This window comes from Mchenga conophoros, linkage group LG17 (assembly GCF_057382185.1).
Source record: "Mchenga conophoros isolate Kocher_MC1m ecotype Shallow Benthic linkage group LG17, M_conophoros_male_GT1.1, whole genome shotgun sequence".
NCBI lineage: Eukaryota > Metazoa > Chordata > Actinopteri > Cichliformes > Cichlidae > Mchenga > Mchenga conophoros.
The window spans coordinates 12,872,688-12,892,280 of record NC_140542.1 but is presented as its reverse complement, the minus strand read 5'-3'; the positions used below and the strand labels follow the sequence as shown (position 1 = coordinate 12,892,280).

The 19,593-nt window shown below is 39.8% G+C and overlaps 2 protein-coding genes across 8 annotated transcripts; one reads left to right on the top strand and one right to left on the bottom strand.

Annotated features, from left to right (window-relative positions):
- The first annotated feature begins 559 nt into the window (after positions 1–559).
- LOC146555146 (leukocyte elastase inhibitor-like) lies at positions 560–18,700 on the top strand. 6 transcript variants are annotated; one of them, XM_085251131.1, is made up of 13 exons: positions 560–701; positions 8,427–9,431; positions 9,543–9,683; positions 9,850–10,009; positions 10,226–10,419; positions 14,663–14,756; positions 14,837–14,901; positions 16,450–16,510; positions 17,213–17,350; positions 17,434–17,551; positions 17,653–17,795; positions 17,929–18,096; positions 18,266–18,700. In XM_085251131.1, the coding sequence occupies exons 5-13, from the start codon at positions 10,412–10,414 to the stop codon at positions 18,674–18,676; spliced, it is 1,206 nt and encodes a 401-aa protein (XP_085107257.1). In that variant the 5' UTR covers positions 560–701; positions 8,427–9,431; positions 9,543–9,683; positions 9,850–10,009; positions 10,226–10,411; the 3' UTR covers positions 18,677–18,700. The 6 variants fall into 6 exon arrangements, with proteins under 6 accessions (XP_085107257.1, XP_085107259.1, XP_085107260.1 ...); XM_085251133.1 differs by lacking the exon at positions 9,850–10,009; XM_085251134.1 differs by lacking the exon at positions 16,450–16,510 and having other exon boundaries at positions 561–701.
- Positions 5,713–12,340, bottom strand: LOC146555147 (protein brambleberry-like). 2 transcript variants are annotated; one of them, XM_085251129.1, is made up of 13 exons: positions 12,181–12,340; positions 10,155–10,399; positions 9,832–9,960; positions 9,549–9,734; positions 9,238–9,460; positions 8,744–8,860; positions 8,479–8,658; positions 8,086–8,292; positions 7,888–7,999; positions 7,158–7,219; positions 6,924–7,051; positions 6,699–6,820; positions 5,713–6,301 (listed from the first exon to the last, which is right to left on the bottom strand). In XM_085251129.1, the coding sequence occupies exons 2-13, from the start codon at positions 10,395–10,397 to the stop codon at positions 6,172–6,174; spliced, it is 1,839 nt and encodes a 612-aa protein (XP_085107255.1). In that variant the 5' UTR covers positions 10,398–10,399; positions 12,181–12,340; the 3' UTR covers positions 5,713–6,171. The 2 variants fall into 2 exon arrangements, with proteins under 2 accessions (XP_085107255.1, XP_085107256.1); XM_085251130.1 differs by having other exon boundaries at positions 6,163–6,301; positions 6,699–6,747.
- Positions 18,701–19,593: the final 893 nt, after the last annotated feature.

The window sequence follows — 19,593 nt, the reverse complement described above, 5'->3', positions numbered from 1 at the left end:
CATGGTACCATCTGACCCCACAAGACAGAAACCTGTCTTTGAGTGAAGATTTAAGGTGACAGGAAATATAAATAATATAAATAGATGCAGCTTGAATCTTTACTGAAGCTCAGTATTTGAAACAGAGTTCATTCACTGTTGTAATAATGATTGAAATTATAACTTTAATATTGGCCATATTATATGTACATTACCAAAGGGAGATGACTTTAGTCTCATGAACAACATTAGCTAATTGTTATTTACTAGCTAATCTTAAATGACTGTTCAGTACAGAAGTGAAGCCCAATAATCATGATTTCACAGTCCCTTGGTCTCAGCCTCAGATGCTTATCAAATCAAAGCTCATGTAGAAACAAACAAACAAATGAACAAAAGATTTTTCCTTCATTTCTGTCAAACAAAGCTGTATGAAACGTTTCCAGCTGTTAGTGTAATGGTTGCTAGGCAACCTGGGCAGACGGAGGCTAGACCGTCCCATTTCACAAGCCTCGCACTTCCGGCCTTAGCGGTCTTTGCGTATGCGGCCCTGGTGGACCGTTAAGGCTGCGTACTTTAAGGCTGCAGACCCTGAATTGGGATACAGCCCTGGTTGGCGTTCTTGTCAGATATTGACAAATTACAGACTACATACCAGTTGACAGCGTGCAATAACCCGGCCGATTCATTCACCTTTACACCCTCTCTCAATCGACTCAACGGTGAGTTATTTGTTTGTTTTGTTTTGTCACAATTAATGAAAATACGGAGCCGCGGTCGCGCATTCTAAAACGCCGGTAAGCTAATGCTAGGCTAGTGACAGTAAGTGCAATTACTGGTTTGATTTATTGAATATTGTTGTTTTTGTTTATTTCACTATGGCCGAATGTTGAATTAACGTATCAAGAGTTGAGCGAGTGATTTTATTTTTGTAGTTTTGTCCGTTTTGGATGTTTTTTGTTACTTTTCTGATTAAATGCCAAAACGGCCTATGAGACTTTTGAATTGAGTTGAACTCCCTTTAGATTATTGAACTTGTTGCGCAACACCTGTGATTAAATGTGTTAATTGATTAATTTTGGATAATGTTTATTAGCTTTGATGGGACCCATGAGAATGTTTTTGTATAATAGTATTTTGAATGAAATTCATTATAAGATGACTATAATATGTTATGATTTGTTTGGTTATTGGTTTATTGATTGTTGTATAAAATATGGCATTATTTGACTTTGTTATTTATGGATTTATGGATTTTGTTTTATCATGGCAGTCGAACGCTGTTAAAATTTAATATTGAATTTTAACAGCCTGTTGGCTAAGAAGTAGTGTTGAAACCATATCCTGGGTAGGGTGAACGCAGTGGCGTGTCTAGAAAATCTTTTTTGGGGTGGCCAGGTAGGGGCACAGATTTGGAGAAGGGTGGCAGATGTAATTGGCAGATAATGTTAAACAAAAATTCTACCAACCGTTAACCATAATTCAATAATCCTATAAACCTAATAACTGGATGCGCTTTTAACTTTTATTAGAATGAGATTTTCACCACTACAGTGAAAAGTGTTTAGATACTGTGTTGATAAAGTACAAGAGATACAATCAGTGCTTTGTCAGTTTATTCAGCATTCAAGGACAAGTATTTTTACTGACATATAGTGCACATATGTTTTGGGCTAAAACATTTTTGAACATTAAACTACAAACATTTTTAACATACAATTGGCAAATTAGCCAATGCAATGCAAAACTTATTTAAACTTATTAAAATATACTGAACTTTTAATAAGACTCTGTTACATGTTAAGAAGACAAGAAGTACAAAAACATTTGTGAACAGCAGCACTTGTAGTTGCAAAATATTTATGTTTTGAAAGAGAACATTTACTCAAGTACCTACTCTATGCTTCATTAAATATTATCAATGACTTAGAATAGGTAGATCCGCCTGTTACGGTGACGGGTGGCAAAACGTGTTACAAAGTCATCCAGGCTTAATGATCTTGCCCTTTTCCTCTCAATACTCAAAACTCCAATATTGCTAAGCCTCTCATCAGTCATAGTTGTTCGTACATGATTTTTTCTAAGCTTTAGCACTGAAAAGCTACGTTCACAAGTAGCACTGCTGACAGGTAAAGCTAAAGCTATTCGACATAAATGAAAAAGCTGATGAAACACCTCTTTGTAAGGCTCTAGGAAGGTAGTAAACCCCAAAATACTGGAGAGTTCATTCCCACACCCTGCTCTCCTTTGAACAACCTTTCTAGCTTGATACAGCTCATGTTTGAGGTCTTCAATATCACAGTCATACAGACCAGCCAAGCTTACAACTATTTCCTCTGACAAAAAGCTCTTACTCTTGGGGTTTAGTGCCTGTATACCCCGCATAATATCACAATTGGTCTTGTTGAAGCGCTTCTCCATCTCTGCATGTACATGGTTAAGAATGGGGTAAAATACTTCCCTCTTAAACTTGTCCTTGTCATCTTCCTTACACCTGTGTTGCCCGATTGGAGAATCTACAAAATAACCCTTTAGCCTGAGGCTCTCTCTCTGCATCCTTCTCTTAACTGTCTCAGAGGCAACAGTACACTGTTCTGCAATATCCATTGCGTCTTGCCACAGCTCATCAAAACAGGATTCACTTCTATATTGGTCCAAGGTGTCTTGAAGTGCATGAATTAGGTCTACAGCCTTTGCTAGATCAAGAGATGGAGACTGAAGTACATCAGAAAGCAACTTAATTTCCCCTAGAATTTTTCTAAATGTGGATAAATTGCCAATAAATGTGAGGTCAATTTGTGCCAACAGACCCCGTGCCTCCACTGATCTGTCACCTGTCACCAAATAATCCCCAAACACCTAGTTGTGCACAAGTCTGTAAATGATTCTTTAAATCAGCTGTGTTGAAGTATGGAAACATCTGAAACCAGGAGGACCAGAACTGCACATCCCTACATTGAACATGGCACAAACTTTGGTAATATTGATGTATAAAGAACAACACTGGCTGATGATGAAATGCAGTCAGCTGGCATGGCGACACTGCCAGTATTAACCTGCAACCAAATCTGCAGCTCCACACAGCAATGTTACGACTTGGATTATATCTTATAACTAATAACTCTTATGCTAGCTTCCCCCAGTAGCCTACTGAAATATTCGGCGGTTGCAATAATTCTTTAAGTGTTATTTTTTCCTTGGTATTCTAATTTCACCGAAGTTTACTAAACTCAACAAACTTAATATTACTTACCAGGACATTTATTCTCCATATTCTTTCGCTGGAAAATAGCTTTCTGTGGTATGGGCTCAAAATGTGGTCATAAATATTTTGTACGTGTAAAAAAGATTTGTATGTGTAAAAAAGATTTGTGTGTGCGTAAAAAAGATTTGTATGTGTAAAAAAGATTTGTGTGTGTGTGTAAAAAAGATTTGTGTGTGCGTAAAAAAGATTTGTATGTGTAAAAAAGATTTGTGTGTGGACTTAGAAAAAAAACCCCTGCAAGTTACAAGTACGGATTTTTGACCCTATTTTTCTGATTGGTCAATGTCATGTCAATCACACATGGAACAATCCAATCAGAGAATAGATGGGTTAGGCTGTCAGAGGGGCGCTTTTTTGAACTGCAGGTCCTTGAAGGGTGATACCGTTTGAAGCTGGAGGATCGCTATATAAATATCCGATAGCAGCTAGGTCCCCTAACTTTCAGTAGCTGTTGAAAGGAAAAAGTTGTGGTATATCAGTGGTTAGAAATAACATTATTACTTTAGGATTAGTTTAACACAAAGTCAGGGCTGACCCAGGACCATTGCTGTGAGTCACAGTGCGCAGCATAAAAGTCCTTTCACGTCGGATGCAGGATACGCTGCTAATGCTAACTGCTAACTAAAAGCAAAGGATCCAGAATTTGTTACGCTGGCTGCTGGGCTCTGTGGGTTTTTGCAGCTGCTCTACCTGTACTAGATGCACCTGCTCCTTGTCTTTTCTATCTCTGACTTTATGTCCTCTACAAGAGTTTTTTTTTTTTTTTTTTTTTTTTGCTAGTTCTTCAAATGCTCAATAAAAACATGTATGCTAATTCAAACCGAAGAAAGCTTTGTGATGAAGACTGTCATTTCCAAAACACTACCCACCCCCACCCCGCGGTCCGCAGTGCTGTTGAAAAGGCTGTTGAAGTCCCTGTATTAAACACGTAGACCTGTGACACAAAAATCACCAAACTTGGACGACCACAGACTGTTTTCCTTCGTGGTGATGAAGGAAAACGCTGGGTTGGCATGTAAAAGGGCATTTATTCCCTTCAAAGACCTGCAGTTCAAAAAAAGCGCCCTTCTGACAGCCAAACCCATCTGTTCTCTGATTGGATTGTTACATTTGTGATTGACATGACATTGACCAATCAGATGAAAGGAAGAAAAATAGGGTCAAAATTCGTACTTGTAACTTGCAGGGTTTTTTTGGCTAAGTCCACACACAAATTTTTTTTATGCACGCACAAATCTTTTTTACACATACAAATCCTGATTTACAAGTACAAAATATTTATGACCACATTTTGAGCCCATAGGAAATGGGCTGCTTCACTCTTGTAATCCAGGTGCTGGCACAACATAACATTCAGAAATCAGAATTGTTTTGACTTAGTTTGTTATTGAAGGGTTTGGGATTTGATTGATCCAGCTTATATAATTGAGCATTATGTGGGCTAGTGTTTTGTTTGTTTTTTTTTTTAAACTAATCAGAGCAAAATAAATATTTTATATTTGCAATGTGTCTCAAGTGTCCTACCCTTGAAATGAAAGACATGTCACAGATTGAGATTTTTATTTCTCTATATGTTCATATGCCATAAAAACAAAACAAGGATTCAGTTCTGCTGGACAGCACTACTCATGCTTCACTTTATAACAGACACAGAACCCTGATGTATACAGAAGTGTATAGATCAGGGTTGGGGAACCTTCAGGCCTCAAGGGCCAGTGTCCTGCAGGTTTTAGATGTCCTTGATCCAACACAGCTGATTTAAATGGCCAAATTACCTCCTCAACATGTCTTGAAGTTCTCCAGAGGTAATGAACTAATATTTGATTCGGGTTTGTTGAACCAGGGTGCTATCTAAAACCTGCAGGACATCGGCCCTTGAGGAATGCAGATCCTCATACACAAACGACTGCACCTCAAAACACCAGCCTATTTAAAAACGTGAGGTTTGCAGATGGCATGGTGATCATGAGACTTGTGAAGGTTGGTGATGAGTCTGCATACCAATGAGGGGTTAAACAGCTGAACATGCTCCTTCAGGTTTCAGGGATCCAGTCTGTTGCCACCTAATACAAAATTATCAAAGAGGCCCAGAAGAGGATGGACCTCCTGCACCAGCTCAGGAGCTATTGGTCCATTTCTACTCTGCAGTAATCCAGTCTGTTTACTGCATGACCATCAGTGTATTAATCAAACCAAAGAGGACGGGAACAGACTACAGTGGACAAGTCAGGTCTGCAAGAAACTATTTGTACAAACTCAGAATTAGGAAACACTCACACCCAGGATACAACCTCTTCCAGTTCCTCCCTTTGGTAGGTGCTACAGAACAGCTTTTCACAGGCCATTGCTTACATGTTGTCTCTACTAAAACGTCCACCACAGCTTTTACTGAAACAAACCATGCAGTAAATACTCTTTGGTTATACCTATATTACACATACTCAAATTGATTGATAGGTAATTTATTTCAACATGTGAACAATATACAATATACAAGTACATTTAGAAAAGAAATGAGAAAAAAAATATACTATACAAATTCACATAACTCTCTCCCTCCATCTATATATAGAACCAGTTACCCACCACTATGAATAGGCTATACATGTTCATCTGTGGCACATTGCTACTGTCTGTTTCCATGTTCTCTTAGGTACATTGAAAGCAATAAAGAGCATGGAATTAAGAAAAAACTGAGCCCAGTTCCTTGTGTGTACATGCACATACTCTGACAAAGCTAATTTTGATAAGTTTTCATTTTTATTAAACACGAAAGCTAAATAAACGTCTAAAAACATTTAAAATATCTACAGATGTAATTTTCATTCAGCAATCTTACTGCTGTCTGCAGTGCAGACAGAACTTAGTAAAAACAATATTTCATTACTGTATACAGTTTTTACAGACAACAAAGACGGCTGAGCCTGTTAAAACTGGACATACGAGGAGTGCCCCCCTTCGTGGACTCTGCAGTACTCCTGTCCTGGCACGGCTCTCTTCTTACAGACTTTTCCTCTTTTTGTGAGGCCATTGCACAGCTGACGGCCTGACACTGAGCTGAAGGCAGAAAAACAGAAAGATGCCCTTTAACAATTCATATTTCCCCTTTACTCATTATAATGAGGTTATATTGGAGGGTAATTATTAATTCCACAGTTTCAAATAATGAGGTCAGTATACATTGAAACAACTCCTATAGGCCAAAAGCTCTTGGAGACTCTTACTTCTATTTCTGTATGATTTCAGTGAAAACTGGTATCGGTAACATAGCGATGAACTGGCAGCTAGAATCCCTAACATGACATGCTCATTTCAAATGTCAGGGTTACACACACACACACACACACACACACACACCAAAGTACATTAAATCACAGTCCATATAAACAATTTAGCTCTTCAAACAGAAAAAAAATAATAAATAAAATATGTGCATGTAACTGGAGCTACTGACCTGTTGCTGACTAACGATGGAGTGGGTCTTGCACTTCGTGAATCATTCCCTAAATCAGACGAGTCAGTGACTGAATCAAAAACACCTTCCAGGTTACTCAGGGGTATATCGTAACAAAGAGCCTAAAACAGATTTCAATTAAACAATATTTGTCTTGCTTGCCACTAGTGATGCACTGAGAATACAGTTTTTGCATTTCTGAAAGCATTAACTCAGTTTGCTTACCGCTAAAGAAAGTGGCTTTGGTATAAACCTGGGAGTGGAGTGATTTGGTTTACCAATTACTGCCATAAGCCTCGACTCTGGCGTAAGCTTCCTCTGAGGTGGAGACACAGCTGATATGCCAAGTTCACCTGAACACAAACATGTTTGACAGCAAAACTGAGAAGCTGAATTTATAGAAAGAGCAATGCTCTTGAACAGGATTCACTGTAAAAAGGTTCAGCATGTGTTTCCCACCTGATAAAAAGCTGTCCGGATTCAATAGGTCGTCTTCCTCAATGATGTCATCTTTTTCATCTCTGAGCACAAAAGGATAGAAAATAGGTCCAATAGATGCAAAAGGAATCATTGTTAATTTGGTGTAGACAATAATACATGTTCTACTGCCTGAAGCTCTTACTGACCGTGTAGAGTTCAAAATTCATTTTTTTTACTCGAACAAATCATCAGTTACCAGTTTGAGCACTGACCAGTGAACTCAAGAGTTTCTGATTGAGTCGGATTAAATCATTAGCCAAGTTTAACATCTACAACATTGTGCTCATTTAATAAATTACTGTCTCTATATCAGGGGTCCCCAATCCCAGTCCATGAGGGCCGGTGTCCCTGCAGGTTTTAGATGTGTCCTTGATCCATCACAGCTGATTTAAATGGATAAATTACCTTCTCAACATGTCTTGAAGTTCTTGGTAATGAACTAATCATGTGATTCAGGTGTGTTGACCCAGGGTGAGATCTAAAACCTGCAGGGACACCAGCCCTCGTGGACTGGGATTGGGGACCCCTGCTCTATATTATAATTGATAGCTGCAACCAGTGTCCATCAGCAAGCAGACGTCACCCCTCTTCCATGTCCAGTTTCAAAACACCAAGATGGTGATGGCCTTAACATTCAGTGAAGTCCGTTAAATTGAACATTTTCAAAGACCAATACGCAAGTTGCAGTTCTAGTGTGCAACATACTCACTTGCAAGGCTGCTTCTGCGGTTCCACAATGGTGCACGAGCTGAGTAGCAGTGGACTGGTCAGCTTTTTCGTGATCTTGAAGCATGCCCACAGCTGATTCACAAACCAGTGACCTGCAGAAACAAAATTCACACTGTGACAAATGCTTCAGAAAACTGCAGCTAATGTATTTTCCTCATAAGTGACTTTATGTTTATACCCAGAGACAGAGTGAGCAGCAGCAGGCTGAGGCTGGTGAGATCCAGCGCTGGCTGCTGGTTGACTTCAGCAACTGCATTCAGAGGCACAGTTAGCAGCAGCATGGCTCGAGAGAAACCAGGACAGTGCAGGAATGTCAGCAGGACTGCACACAGTACAAAGTAGCCTGTGTGTGTGATGCACGTCCATATAGCTGTCAGACTTAAACCTGTTCAAGCAAAAAGCACAAGAAAAAGAATTCTTAAGTCATACAGAAACCTTTTTTTTTTTAGTCAAAGAGAATGTAAAGAATTAATTTCTAAATATGTCCTGCTGACAGTCAATTATCCAACTTCTCTGTAGCAGGAAAAGACCCTATAAAAAGGGAGTGTGCCCTATGGCTGCAGTGTCTCACCTGCCCATCCGAGGTAGCCCTGGATCATGTGAAGCCTGTCCTCTATGCGGCTCTGCATCTTATCGAGGTAGTGCAGCATGCCTCCCAGGGTGCTGTTCATGCGCTCCAACTTGTTCATCAGGTCAGTGTAGTACTGGGAGGTCTGATCCTGATACTGCAGAAACTCTATCATACTGTGGTCTACTCAGCCACATACAAAAAGATATGTAAGCACATTGCTTGGGGGGGATAGTTTTATAAACTACAAATGATTTCAGCCATTTACCAATTTTCTGATAGATGTCCTGAGCTTGGTGTCTTACATCTGCCAGGTCCTTGACAATCGCCTTGTAGCTGTCCTGCACCTCAGAGCCCTGGATTTGAAGATGCTCGCTCACATTCTCTAAAATAAAATAAAAAAAATAAAATAAAAAAAAATAAGGTGGACAGAAAGAATAAAATCCATGCTACATGATGTGGCATCAGGTGTGTTTACAGAGTTTTCTTAAAGAGAATTGCAGTTCAATATTTTATCTTATTTAAAAGGGGAAAGTTAAAACTTCCAGAAGTCATTCAGCACATCGAACTGTATCAGGTCATTTTCGAGTACTTTGACAAACAGTTTCTTTTATCCATGGTCAGTAGTAAACCCATTTACAAACTGCTGCAATTTGACTGTTAGCACATGAAAAGAGCCTTTATGTCGGATTATTTGCAGTCGCGCCCAAAGTCAATTTTAACAGAATAGAATAAAAATACAGAAAAATGTAAAATTCTCACCCATTCTTTGTGTAATTCCCTGAATGAGCTGAGCTACCAACTCCTGTCCAGAGGCGATGAGAGCTTTTTCCTGACCCAGACGCTCCAGGTTGTCCCTCAGTGAACTCGTCATCTGCTCCTGGCCCTCGTGGAGCTTCCCCTGTTGAGCCTGCAGAACACTGTGGCCTTCAAGCAGCTTGTCCAGTGATGCTGCAGTCAGTTCTTTCAACTCTACCTGGCCCTCCTGTTTGAAAATGATCCATGAATCCAAGAAACCACTGATTTGCAAAATAAAAATAATTTTATTTATTTTTTTTTAAACCCAGCCTTACCTTCAGGTCCTTCATTGCATCTAGCTGGCTGGTGGCTGTGGAGATGAGTGCATTGACTGTGTGCTCTGCTCTGCGCCGGAAAAGCTGCTGTCGAGTTGCATAACAAACGGAGCGCGCTCGGTTGCTCACTATGTGGTAAGCATTCCATGTATCTGAATCCATGTCTGCTGTGCACTCTTTGATGGTCTAACACATAAAATTGAGATTAGCACACAACATTATATATTTTTTCATTATATTTTTAAAGCCATTTCTGACAAGTACTACAAGATCGTATTTTTACCATCTCCTCTGTGCATAGGTACGTCTGGCGCCCCTCAATCTCTGCCTGGCAGTTAAACAGTTCCACTCCGAGCTTTGCGAGCTTTTCTTCTGAGAGGCTGTCACAGCTCGACTTTAGCCGAGCGATCACCTACAGGAGGAGACAAACCAGAGAAACATGATTCCTCTGTTTAAACAATGTATTGAAAACTGTGCCATGAGAATTTTATATGAAAGACACTTAATAACACTGTTGCCCAGCCTTCTCCAAACTCAAACCTAATATTGTTCAAAAACATTTTATTTGTCCGTTGGATTAAATACACATTTTCAAGGCCCACATACCCTGTAATGACAGCTGTCCAATGGGCTGAGCTCCATCTGCTTTGCCTCAGCTAAAAACTTCTCATCTGCAGTTGCCATCTCAAACTGAGCGTCTTTGGCAAGATGTGCTGGAGCCACTGCAGCTGGTTGAAGAGGTGCTGCTGCTCGAGGTGCCTCTGTCAGCCTCAGCCACTCAAACAGCCCGTTGACCGCGAGACACTGACAGGCCAGCAGGAGGTGCAGGTAGTGGATGAGGTGACCCATGTCTGGATCAGAACATGACAAGGTGCGCATGCAAATCATCAAACATGGGAAATACATTTCTCATAATCCCTGCAACCACACTATACTGCCAAAAGTAACTGCTCGTCTGCCTTCACATACATAAGAACTTCTCATCCTACTCTTAATCTAAAGAGTTTAATATGATGTCGGCCCACCCTTTGCAGCTTCAACTCTTCTGAGTTTAGGTGTGTTTATGGGTTGTTTTTTTGTTTTTTTTAAATCACTTTTGGGAGGCAGTTACTCAGAGGTGAGCAGTGCTGTAGAGGGTCCTTATCCCATCAGTGTCTGTTCCTTCGTGCAAGGAGTAACAGGATAAACACTGCCACACTCTTATAAAAGGACCTCCAGCAGGACCCTGGTGTGAAGGACGTGCTCACTAACAATCACAGACTTCATGAGGGTGACCTGAGGACCCAACGTCCTCTAGTGGGCACTGTGCTCACTGCCCACACCATGGAGCCTGACTGGCATTTGCCAGAGAATACCAGAATTAGCAGGCCCACCACTGATGTTCTCTGCTGCACAACATTGCCTGGCCTCATGTAGCGAGAGTATGAAGGTAGTTCCTGGAGGAGGACAGAGTTGATATTACTGACTGGCCCCCCATGCTTTCCTTACCTTAATCCAGTAGAACACCTGTAGAACATTATGTTTCAACTAATTGAACACCAGCAGGTTGCATCTTAGACTGTCCGGATCTGGGAGGAGATTCCCTCAGGATACCATCACCATGCCCGGACCTTGTCAGGCATGCTTACAAGCACATTGGGCAGGGGGCAGGCAGGGGTCCATACAAATTACTAAGTACCATTATGACTAGCTGCAATTAAAATTTCCACAAAGTGGACTAGCCTGCTGCATCATTTTTTTACTTTGATTTTAAATATGTCTTTGAATTCAGCCCTCTGTAAGGTGATCATTTTCATATCAGTGTAGATATGCAGCATGATTTTTTTTAACCCTCAGATCTGATGTGTTGCTTTAATTTTCTTTTTTGTTGTTGAGCCGTGTACAAAAAGCAACAGAGCAAATCAGCCAACGCATCGAAACTATTGACCAGTGGAGAGAAGAACTAAAAATGTTTAACCAACTTAAATCCTGTGGATGTTAGGTGGTCGTATCGTAACACCCCTTGATAACGTGCCTAAACCACAGGGCAAAACCTGCTCAGGGACAGCTTTAGCAAAGAGCCCAAGGCAATGACCCGAGCACCAAACTGCCCAGAGCTCATTCCACTCAGGCATTTATGGAAATGTCCGGACTGGTCAGAGCTGTTCTGGTGGTGAGACCGTCAGCTACAAAACATTAGCCAGGTGGTTTCAACATTGTTGATGATCTGTGCATATTTAAACGAATATTGTGACGATGTTTAGCATTTAGCATTCTGTATATGACTATAAAGTGTTTCTGCTGCATTGGATGCATTAGACAATGTGGAAATAACAACTACCATTTATTTCTCTGATTGAATGAAGATCCTACCGAGGCTTGCCCAGGCATGCCCACTGCTGCAGCGCTCTGCTGAATACTTGCAGTAACATCATTTAATTAACAAATAATCACTTTTGCATGACTTAAACGGGACGGAAACGAAGCTAATTAGCTTACTGTAAAAATGTTAAGTTGTTTTCCCCGATTTTAAAATACTGCAGTCATTAAAAAATAACAAAAAATTAGCTATCATATTTTGCGAAATGTATGAACAGTTAAAATAAAAACGCCCTATTAAATGCATAAAATAGAATAATTTGTAAACAAATACCTGTTGTTCAAGGAGGTCCTTGACAAGGTAAAACACTCGCCCCCGTCCCCCTCACACAGCTGATTCAAATGACAGACACTAACTTTCTTCAACCCGTTTAAAGCTTCTCGTCACGACGAGGCCACAACCAATGGAATGGCAGACGTTCTTTAAAAAGGTGCGTTTCATTTATTTCACGGTTGAAACGTCCTGGACACGGCGGGAAAAAAAAAACCCGGTATGCGCGGAATGTTTCGCAGAGGATGCTGAGCGGCGCCGCCCACCTGGAACAGCAGCGACAGTGAAGTAAAAACCAAACGAACCAACAGTGGAGCTAGAGTCAGCTGGTTGGCTCTGTGTATGCTCTGGGTGCATCCACGGTTTAAATTTAACTTCTGTTTGCGGTTGCCAAAACGCCGGATATTAGCAAATCTGAAACACAAATCAGGTGAATAAATGTCCTACCGCCAGCGTTACCCGGTTTTGTTCACGCTATCGTGTTTGTGTCACTGTGTTACTTTATAGTTGTCCAGTCAAAAAGATTGGACATTTGATCACGCCCCATTGTCTTTTTTTAATTAATTAATTTATTTTTTTTATGTTCCATTGTCCAGTTATGCTTTTACTGCATTGGCCATGTGTCTGGGCTTTTGACCTGTTGAAAAATGATGCCGTTGCCAGTCAGGTTTTTTGATAGTATTGCATGGTGGATCAAAATCTGATGGTATTATGGCAGTTTTGGCAAGATCAAAAACACCACTGGCTGAAATGCAGCCCTAAACCATGACAGAACCTCCACATGTTTTACCGATAGCTGTAGACACTAACTCTTGTACCTCTTTCCTGACCTCCTCTGGACATCATTTGAACCAAAAATTTCACATTTAGATTCATCAGTTCATAAGACCCGAGCGTCTGATTTTCAACCTAGTTCTTGTTTAATTTGCATACCTCAGCCTCCTGATTTCCCTTCCTTAACAATGGCAAACCGTCTTCCACAGAGACAATTTCTGATGAAACCGAAGAGCCCAAAGCATCACACATGCAGGGTGGAAGCAAAAGATAAAGTATTGATGGGTGACTCAAGATGTTTGCACATTACTGTAGATTCAAATATTAAAGTGTCAAATTTAAAATGGGAAGAAAAAGATTTACAAAAAATCAAAAACAGATGCACTCCAATATTGAACTTGTATGTTTGTTATGAAAAAATCAGACTACAACTAAATTTGCAAGAAAACACACCCTTTCTCTGGCTCCATAATTAAACTTAAAATGGCCCAAATATGCCATAATAGTCAGTAGATCATGCTACATGATGTCATAGTCTGCTTGTTTTTTAATACATCTGGATTACAGTATACACTGATATTAGGTGTAGCTCACTTTTTAAAATTTAAATACAGTATACCTGTCTGGCAATCAGTTCTATATTCATTAAGACTGTAATGTCAGAGTGACTCTCTCAGTTACTGAAATAAGGTGTTTCTAATATTCTGTCAGGTAAGTAACGGTCTCGAATCATTTTCCAAACAAAACATAGGAAAAGCTTTCAGTATCAACATAGTCAAATTTACATTTTTACATATACAAAAATACACTGCTTCCTATTAAAGTGTTTCCATTACAAGGGTAATTCAGATTCCTGAATTAGTAGGTATGATGTTGTGTAGAAACATGTACAACACTAATAACAACACTATAATATCGATCAACAAAAACGCAACAATTTTAATTCTATATTAATCCAGGTGTACCCCAACAAACACTTAAATTATTGTCTCTGCAACATGTGTCCAAACACCACTGTTATTTTTTCCACTGCATCTTTAGTGGGGTTTATTCATATTTTCATGTGCGCTTCTATTGACTGTCTTTGTTTAATTGGGAGACTGGCAGTTGAGTGTGAGTCACGTGTTTCTAGGTTCAGTCAAACCAACAATATTCAGTTGCTCATTGACCACATACAGTGATACAGGCTGCAGTCCAAACACGAGAGAAATCGGATGTGCACACTGACTGGTTTCTGTACTTAAGCCTTTTTTTGTCCTGCAAACCCAGAACTGGGTAAAGGATGCCGTTTCATAATGACCTATGACAGGGAAACCAGGCTGTGGCAGCATTTTACTGGAGGAGGGAGGGGAATCTGATTACTGACCACCTGTCAACTAGGATTTATCATATATGTGTGAGTTTGTTTTGTTTTTTTGCTTTAACCTGATTTCTCATAGTAATCGGGTTTCTCATATGCATGGACACAAAGATCTGAACACAAATTGATTGTCTTTGGAGTGGTGACGTTTTTAGTGTTGATTCTTGTCTGGATTCATTCCCTGAGTTTATTTATTTTTGGTCTGTAAAATGTACACAGTTTAATATCTTCAAACAACAACGTGTGAAACCCTTGTTACAGTGGAAAATGCGTCATCATGGTGATTTTTAATCACTGGCATCATGTTATCTCGATGTTCCTGCTGTAACCTGCTGCCTGCTTTGGTTTCAGATCAAAATGGACCCTGAGATGGACTCTCAGCTTAAGATTGGCTTTATCGGTGCAGGGAACATGGCGTTTGGCATCGCCAAAGGCATCTTATCCGGTGAGTGTAGAGAGAACTGAAGAAGTGAGGAGGACTGGAATGAAGGACACATTAGTATTTAACAAATGTTCTCTTTGTAGGAAATGTCCTTCCTGCAAACGTCAAAGTTAGTGCACCATCCTCAAGGAATCTGGGACGCTTTCAGGTATTGTGGAGGTTTTTTTCCATCTTGTTTATTGTTCTATCATTTAAGTTCTCAGTGTGAATCATTTTGCATTGAAGTAAGCAGTTATGGTGAAGATCAGTTTACAGTTCAGTCTAAAACTAGTGAAGCAGCCAGTTATTTTTAAGCAGCGTAAGTATTTGTAACATTTTTACCTTTTCGTAGACATGGTCCCTATTCTGGGAATCAGGTTTACTAACAACTGAATTTTTTAACTCTGAGATGAGGAAAATTCTGGCTTTTCTGTTCCAGAAAGACGGTTAACTTAAACTTTGAGTCAGTCAATCGGTAAACTCTGTGAACTTAACCTGCTCTGAGTTTCTTTCTCTTCCCTCTTGCTGCACCTAAAACGACTGACTGACATCCACGTTCATTTCTTCATTCATAAAGTCACCATCAGAGGACATACTGGAGTAAATGAAACTGCAAAAGTTTGTTTTAAAAATGCTAAAATCCCAGTTAGATGATGTGGGGTTTTTGTAATTAACATGAGCACTTTTACGATCATTCATTCGTCTATATTTAGGGATGGAAATGGCGATTACATCATTGATCTATGACCTGGTCAGAATATAAAATCTGTGCTCCCCATCTTTCTAACGCTAATACTTTGTATAATAATGCAGGTGTCAGGCTGTCAGTTAGGTTCCTGTACCGCTAACATTTACTTCCCTTTATTGTAGCAATCTGTTTCAATCAAACGTATATAAAACTGATCAATGATCAATCATTTGTCCTTATTAAAAAAAAAAAATGTCTGCCACAGCTGGGATGTTGGGGATGATGTGACTGTGAACCTGACATGACTTTAAGGCAAAACTGCAGACAGTCTGTTTTCTAAGCAGTTCATGTTAAAATGTGGTCACAGGTTGAAATTCAGTCATTAAATGATGCCTCCATGTTTTGAAAGGTACAATGTCTGAAATTCAGAATCTGAACTCGATGTATTTTCTACTGAAAATCACCTTAAATGGTCTCATTGGGTCAGCCTGAACCAGATCCACATAAAGGTTTCTTGTCAAAGGTTATTTTAAGGATCATTAAAGCGCGTCCTGACCAGAGTCCATTTATCAGTCTCAGTGTTAATGAAGTCAGAGATCATTTTTTAAGTCAGTTCCTAGATTACGGCCATCGTCTTTCGGCTTGCATCAATAGATCAGTGCATCAAAGTTTAGTTTAGATTTTAAAAAACAAGGAAGCGTTGGATTTCTCAAGCCCGGTGTGAAACCACTGGGTTTTATGAAGGGGTATTACAATTTTTCACAAGCCCCAAATGTTTGTTTTTTTTTTCTTTTCAGTTGTCACTAAAGCTGACATGGGAGGTCTTCTGGCTGTCACAGCTAATCATAAGTGTGAAAAGCTGACAAACAGAAAGTAAAGTCATATCTTAGCAACACTGTGACCAATAGAAATAAAAACCTTATTGTATCTGGCCACTACAGGGCACCGCAATAAACAATACTGCATTTTCTCTTAACCCCTTGTTATTTTTGTCACTTAAGTTAACTTTGTCTCTCCTCTGAGCATCAGCTCAGCCCTGGCCATGGTCTACCTGGGAGCTAAAGGAGACACTGCAGCTCAGATCGCTCAGGTCAGCTCACTGTCACTTGTTCCCTGCACCAGCTGTCAGTTGATCGGCGAGCATGATTGTGCAACTTCAAGCCCTCGTTACAGTTTAAAAGCAGTCAAATGTGGCTGTCTGTGTTTTTCTATACAGAAGAAATAATTTTATTTTGTTGTTTTGATTTGTCTTTATATATATATATATATATATATATATATATATATATATATATATATATATATATATATATATATATATATATATATATATATATATAATATAATATAAAAAATCTGAACTTTTTTGCTACAAGAGTGCTGGCTGGCTGAATAGTAAACTAACTAATAAACTAATAATTCTTGTCCTCGGTAGATTTATAAATAAATAAATTTTGGGGTTTCATTTAACATCTTTGAAAAGCTTAATTTTCTATGTATCCAAAACACTGAACCCCAAGATGTTTCCAGTGGGACATCAGAAATTTGTGTCTACCATATGAGGATGGATTGTGTTATATAAATGGCATGAAAGTCCATAAAACGCACAAGCAGTATAGTTACTGAGAGCATGATGTTCAGTGAGACTGACAGTGTGTTAAATGTTATTATTAAACCTGATGCTGAAAGAATAAAGTTGTCCAGTTTCTACCTTTGGACCATAAATTGTTACATTAGGGTCGCTCAGGCTCAGTGTCACATCCTTTCAGTCTTTGTCTTCAATGCCACACAGGCCCTCTCATTCAGCTCAGGTGAAGGCGTCCATGCAGACTTCCAGAAACTGAACGCTGACATCAACTCACCATCTGCATCCTACATCCTGAAACTAGCCAACCGTCTTAATGGAGAAAACACTGCCCACTTCCTCCCAGTGAGTGTCCACATCAATGATTCTCTTCATAAAGTTCTTCATTACAAAGACTGGATTAATAAACAGATGTCTGCTCTCTGCAGGACTTCCTTGACGCCACACAGAAGTACTACCAGGCAGACCTGAAGACTGTGGACTTCATCGGAGCTCCAGAGGCGTGCAGAGCAGAGATCAACAGCTGGGTCGAGCAGCAGACAGAAAGTGAGAATGTGCATCTTCCACAGCCTGAACAGCAGGGAATCATTTTAGCATCCTCTGTGGATTATAATGAAATATTGTTGTGTTTCTGTATTTCCTTTCAGATAAGATAAAAGACCTTCTGAAGCCAGGAACAGTCGACGCAGATACCAGACTGGCTCTGGTCAATGCTGTCTACTTCAAGGGCAACTGGAAGAACCCGTTTAAAGAGGCAAACACCAAAGAGATGCCCTTTAAAATCAAACAGGTAGAAATTTAACTGAAGGTTACAAAATCTGGACTCAAAGTCTGAATACAGGAAACTGTAAAATGTTTAAGGTAAACACCATCAGAAGCTTTATGATAACATGATCTGGTCGCCTGGATTTCCTGTGTGTCAGAATGAGACCGTACCAGTCCAGATGATGCACCAGAGGAAGAAGCTTCCCTACAACTACATTGCTGACCATGATTTGCAGATTATGGAGCTGCCCTATGTGGGTGAGGAGCTCAGCATGTTCATTCTGCTGCCTAAGGAGTCCTCAGACGGCTCAGGCCCTCTGCTGAAGGTACACAGCCTAGAAACAAGTTCCTGTAAAGAAAAGACACAAAAACTCTTCTGCTTCACTTCAGTTTACTTAAATTTGATCATTTAACAGACTGCTTCTGATTTCATGGATAAAATGAATTTAAATATGAGCAAAAGAAATATGACAAAATGTATTAACTGTGTTCCAGCTGGAGAAGGAGCTAACACAGGAGAGGCTGAATGAATGGACCGACAGGAAAAACATGGATGTTGATTCAGAAGTTGTCCTTCACCTGCCAAAGTTCAAGCTGGAGGAAGACTACGAGCTGAATGAACCTCTGACTAAACTGGGTATGAAGGACGTGTTCTGTGCAGGAAGCGCTGACCTGTCTGGCATGAACGGTGAAGGGGGGCTCTTCCTGTCTACGGTGGCCCACAAGGTCTTTGTGGAGGTGAACGAGGAGGGCACAGAGGCCGCTGCAGCCACAGGTGTTGTGTCCAGGAATCTTAGTTCTGGATGGACCAGATACTTCACAGCAGATCACCCCTTCCTCTTCTTCATCAGACACAACGAGACCAAGTCCGTCCTGTTCTTTGGCAGATTCTCATCTCCTCAGTAGACAGAAGCAGCAGAGGAAGATGATGTTGCAATTCAAATAAATACATCTATGAAATAAAGTAAATGGAGTTTTGTGTTGTGATGTTTTGCTATTTATAAAACTGTATTTTTCTCTGGAACATTTTATTACTTAATCAGACACACACGTGTCTCTTTTATTAAAAACAAAATGTTCTTTTACAAAATAGATGGTACTTGTATAAAATCACAAGTTCCACCAGCTTTAGAGAACATAGATACTGTGTCCTCCAGACTAAAGAGGAAACTCCAACTTATTATCAAGAGTCTGCAGCTCTGATGGTATGATGGTGCATCTATGAACTGGCAGTATGCTCTGGAAGGGCCCCAGCAATACTGAAAGGTATATATAGGGGTTAGAGCAACACATTTTTCAGGGAAGCCCTTGTTTGTTACAGTATACTAAACTGTATACAGTTTAGTATACTGCTGCTGTTGTAATAGCTATAGCTATTACAACAGCAATGAAAAGTGAGCAGCTAGAATCCAAGATTGGATAAAAATCTAGTAGCTGCTCTCATCACTGTAGATGTGTCCGTCATAATAACGTTACAGACTATGCTAGGCTTTGGCCCACATCAGTCTAAAATTGTATGTAACCACGAATAACGTGTTTTGGAAACTAACTGCACAACAGGCAGCACTGTTAGTTATCTCAGAGTAGCATTTCTAATTTTGATTGAAACTGTCAGAGAAAACGGCGGCTTTGAGCAAGCCAGGATATTAGTTTACAGAGGCTGTTAAAATTATATGTCTAACATAGAAATGTTGGTGACACAATAATTTCATCCTAATGGCACTGACATATTCATAGGGTTAATTTTTGAGACAAAATGTCATGAGGTAGTCATGATTTTGCAAATATCCACCTTGTAGTGCAGTTTGCACAAAAATGCACTC